This window comes from Teleopsis dalmanni, chromosome X, assembly GCF_002237135.1.
Source record: "Teleopsis dalmanni isolate 2A chromosome X, ASM223713v2, whole genome shotgun sequence".
In the NCBI taxonomy this organism is placed as follows: Eukaryota; Metazoa; Arthropoda; class Insecta; order Diptera; family Diopsidae; genus Teleopsis; species Teleopsis dalmanni.
Window position 1 is genome coordinate 19,316,348 of NC_051848.1, and position 4,907 is coordinate 19,321,254.

At 36.6% G+C, this 4,907-nt stretch overlaps 1 protein-coding gene across 1 annotated transcript; it reads left to right on the top strand.

The window, feature by feature from the left end:
* The first annotated feature begins 2,608 nt into the window (after positions 1-2,608).
* Positions 2,609-2,892, top strand: LOC119662173 (actin, cytoskeletal 3-like). The gene has a single exon (XM_038071735.1). The coding sequence runs from the start codon at positions 2,692-2,694 to the stop codon at positions 2,875-2,877; it is 186 nt and encodes a 61-aa protein (XP_037927663.1). The 5' UTR covers positions 2,609-2,691; the 3' UTR covers positions 2,878-2,892.
* The last annotated feature ends 2,015 nt before the right edge of the window (positions 2,893-4,907 follow it).

A 4,907-nucleotide genomic window follows, 5' to 3' on the forward strand; every position in this document is an offset into this window, starting at 1 on the left:
TCCACAAGGCAGAGGTGGTCGTCTCGTGGCGCATCAGCATTAAAAGTCATCAATTTGAGAAATTTTTCCACACGCTTGGTCAAACATTTATAGCTGCTGGAGATTTTAATGCAAAGTATACTCACTGGGGCTCAACGCTAATCACACCAAGAGAACACAAATTGTTTAAAACTATGCAGGCTAACAATTTGCTTCACGCATCAACTGGAGAATCAAATTACTGGCCATCAGACTACAATAAAGTTCCACACGTGATCGATGTTTACATATTTAAAGGCATTCCTAGCTAACTCTTATCCATACATTCCAGCTCAGACGTTGCCTCAGACCACTCTCTCCTTATTATGGAGATTATACAACAAAAGTACAGACTAGAGTATTTATAGAAGCATCATAAATGAAAATTTAACAACTAACATCTAACCCAAAATCGGTAACGATGTCGAATTTGCGGTCGAGCAATTCAATACAACCATACAGAATGCCGCGTGGAACTCAAACACGCATAAACAAACAGTTACTTCAAAAACGTAGAACGCTGCCAGACAAAAGAAGTTTAAATGAAGCTAAAAAAAGCTTAAAGAAACTCTCACTGAAAACAAAAACGAGAACATTGAAACATTCCTCTCTGGATTGTCTCCCAGTGAAGCAACCGATTATTTATTATGACGTGCCATTCGCAATCTCAATGGACCAATGCCACACATTCCACCACTCAAAACGTATAATGAACAGTTGGCTAGATCCAGAATCGACAAGGCACAAACCTTCGCATAGCATCTCCAAGGTGTGTTCCAAGCACACCTGTCCAGAAATGACCAAAACGACGCTGAAACTGAGGCTCTCCTGCAAATACTGCATCAAAAGGATTTTCCAGTCACAAAAACCCCAATACAAAAATTAAATGGACAATTAAGACCAAAATTAAAGTCAAAAAGGCTCCTAGGTACGCTACCAAACATTTGTCTTGTATTCATCAACCCAGTTTTTAATGCCATTATTAGTCAAGAATACTATCAAAGTCAATGGAAAGTAGCCCAAGTTATTGTGATACCAAAACTAGGTTACATCATTAGAGTTAGTAACATCTTATAGCTTCAACTCCCTACACACTGTTCACAGCTGACCACTTAATCCATCAACGTATACCGCAATCTTTGCTAATGACACAGTGATCATAGCTAAAAGAAACGATCCAACAACTAGTAAAGTTACAAACAAATCTAGACACCATCCAAGTGTGGCTAAACAAATGGCGCATTAAAGTTTACGAATTCAAATCTGTACAAACCACATTCACTCTTCGCAATGATTACTACCCACCAGTCACACTAAATAATAACGTACTACCACAATCCGATCAGGTGAATCTGGGAGTTAATCTTAATCGGTGTCTCACATGGAAACACTACATATTTACAAAACCCAAGCCACTGGGTCTGAAAATGCGCTCCATGTACTGGCTCCTTTGTCAAAATTCAAAGCTATCACTGAGCGCTAAAGTACTCATATACAAAGCTATTTCGATCTGGGAACAATTGCAAAATCTAATATACCAATATTACAGAGATTTAAATCGAAAATATGGTACTTCGTTTATATGCGGCTTTTCCATGGTATATCCCAAATAGCACTTTACAGCGCGATCTCCACGTCCCATTAGTGTTTGAAACCATACAAACAGTCAGCAAAATTATTGAACAAGGCTATCAAATCACCCGAACTCACTAGCACACGAACTGTTATCAGATATCAATCATTCGCGTGAACTAAGAAAATTTTCTACGTCGGATTTGCCAAATAGAACCCAAAATACATCGTATTAGTTGAGTGTTTAACTTGTTTTTGAATAAATTCGTTATATAGAGATTTTTTTATATGCAAAAATTTGTTTATGTACCTGAAAAAACTTGGTTATAGAGAGGAATTCGCTATAGAGACGTTCGTTATAGAGAGATTCGCTATAGAAAGGTTCAAATATATGAAAATCGCTGTGTCTTCAACAAAACTTCGTTATAGAGAGGAATTCGTTATAGGAAGGTTCGCTATAGAGAGGTTTGACTGTATATACTTATTCATCATTAGTTGTAATTTAATCTTTAGCGGTATACTCGTATACTACTGAGTTGCCCGTAGATATCTACATATCATTTTTTTCTATATTATATCCATAAGAATTACTGAATGATCTTTTACAGGTTGTATTTTGTTGGAAATGTATAATCATAATTGAATAGTAGGCTATTCTTATTTGATTAACTGTATTTAACATTTTGTAAAAATATAGAAATAGATTAACTTTTGACTTCCGATAAGAATAAAGTTAAATTGTAAAAACACAAATTAACAGTTGGCGACGAGGATGGGATTGTAAGTGGTTTCATGAATACCGCAAGCTTCCATACCCAAGAATGATGGTTGGAATAGGGCTTCTGGGCAACGGAAACGTTCATTACCAATGGTGATGACTTGTCCATCGGGTAATTCATAGGACTTCTCCAATGATGAGCTGGAGGCAGCTGTTGCCATTTCTTGTTCGAAATCGAGTGCAACATAGCACAATTTTTCTTTAATGTCACGTACAATTTCACGTTCGGCTGTGGTTGTGAATGAATAACCACAGCCGAACGTGAAATTGTACGTGACATTAAAGAAAAATTGTGCTATGTTGCACTCGATTTCGAACAAGAAATGGCAACAGCTGCCTCCAGCTCATCATTGGAGAAGTCCTATGAATTACCCGATGGACAAGTCATCACCATTGGTAATGAACGTTTCCGTTGCCCAGAAGCCCTATTCCAACCATCATTCTTGGGTATGGAAGCTTGCGGTATTCATGAAACCACTTACAATCCCATCCTCGTCGCCAACTGTTAATTTGTGTTTTTACAATTTAACTTTATTCTTATCGGAAGTCAAAAGTTAATCTATTTCTATATTTTTACAAAATGTTAAATACAGTTAATCAAATAAGAATAGCCTACTATTCAATTATGATTATACATTTCCAACAAAATACAACCTGTAAAAGATCATTCAGTAATTCTTATGGATATAATATAGAAAAAAATGATATGTAGATATCTACGGGCAACTCAGTAGTATACGAGTATACCGCTAAAGATTAAATTACAACTAATGATGAATAAGTATATACAGTCAAACCTCTCTATAGCGAACCTTCCTATAACGAATTCCTCTCTATAACGAAGTTTTGTTGAAGACACAGCGATTTTCATATATTTGAACCTTTCTATAGCGAATCTCTCTATAACGAACGTCTCTATAGCGAATTCCTCTCTATAACCAAGTTTTTTCAGGTACATAAACAAATTTTTGCATATAAAAAAATCTCTATATAACGAATTTATTCAAAAACAAGTTAAACACTCAACTAATACGATGTATTTTGGGTTCTATTTGGCAAATCCGACGTAGAAAATTTTCTTAGTTCACGCGAATGATTGATATCTGATAACAGTTCGTGTGCTAGTGAGTTCGGGTGATTTGATAGCCTTGTTCAATAATTTTGCTGACTGTTTGTATGGTTTCAAACACTAATGGGACGTGGAGATCGCGCTGTAAAGTGCTATTTGGGATATACCATGGAAAAGCCGCATATAAACGAAGTACCATATTTTCGATTTAAATCTCTGTAATATTGGTATATTAGATTTTGCAATTGTTCCCAGATCGAAATAGCTTTGTATATGAGTACTTTAGCGCTCAGTGATAGCTTTGAATTTTGACAAAGGAGCCAGTACATGGAGCGCATTTTCAGACCCAGTGGCTTGGGTTTTGTAAATATGTAGTGTTTCCATGTGAGACACCGATTAAGATTAACTCCCAGATTCACCTGATCGGATTGTGGTAGTACGTTATTATTTAGTGTGACTGGTGGGTAGTAATCATTGCGAAGAGTGAATGTGGTTTGTACAGATTTGAATTCGTAAACTTTAATGCGCCATTTGTTTAGCCACACTTGGATGGTGTCTAGATTTGTTTGTAACTTTACTAGTTGTTGGATCGTTTCTTTTAGCTATGATCACTGTGTCATTAGCAAAGATTGCGGTATACGTTGATGGATTAAGTGGTCAGCTGTGAACAGTGTGTAGGGAGTTGAAGCTATAAGATGTTACTAACTCTAATGATGTAACCTAGTTTTGGTATCACAATAACTTGGGCTACTTTCCATTGACTTTGATAGTATTCTTGACTAATAATGGCATTAAAAACTGGGTTGATGAATACAAGACAAATGTTTGGTAGCGTACCTAGGAGCCTTTTTGACTTTAATTTTGGTCTTAATTGTCCATTTAATTTTTGTATTGGGGTTTTTGTGACTGGAAAATCCTTTTGATGCAGTATTTGCAGGAGAGCCTCAGTTTCAGCGTCGTTTTGGTCATTTCTGGACAGGTGTGCTTGGAACACACCTTGGAGATGCTATGCGAAGGTTTGTGCCTTGTCGATTCTGGATCTAGCCAACTGTTCATTATACGTTTTGAGTGGTGGAATGTGTGGCATTGGTCCATTGAGATTGCGAATGGCACGTCATAATAAATAATCGGTTGCTTCACTGGGAGACAATCCAGAGAGGAATGTTTCAATGTTCTCGTTTTTGTTTTCAGTGAGAGTTTCTTTAAGCTTTTTTTAGCTTCATTTAAACTTCTTTTGTCTGGCAGCGTTCTACGTTTTTGAAGTAACTGTTTGTTTATGCGTGTTTGAGTTCCACGCGGCATTCTGTATGATTGTATTGAATTGCTCGACCGCAAATTCGACATCGTTACCGATTTTGGGTTAGATGTTAGTTGTTAAATTTTCATTTATGATGCTTCTATAAATACTCTAGTCTGTACTTTTGTTGTATAATCTCCATAATAAGGAGAGAGTGGTCTGAGGCAACGTCT

What these genes read in the sequence shown, in the direction of transcription:
- LOC119662173 (XM_038071735.1), top strand. Translation starts at nt 2,692, where the DNA reads ATGGCAACAGCTGCCTCCAGCTCATCATTGGAGAAGTCCTATGAATTA.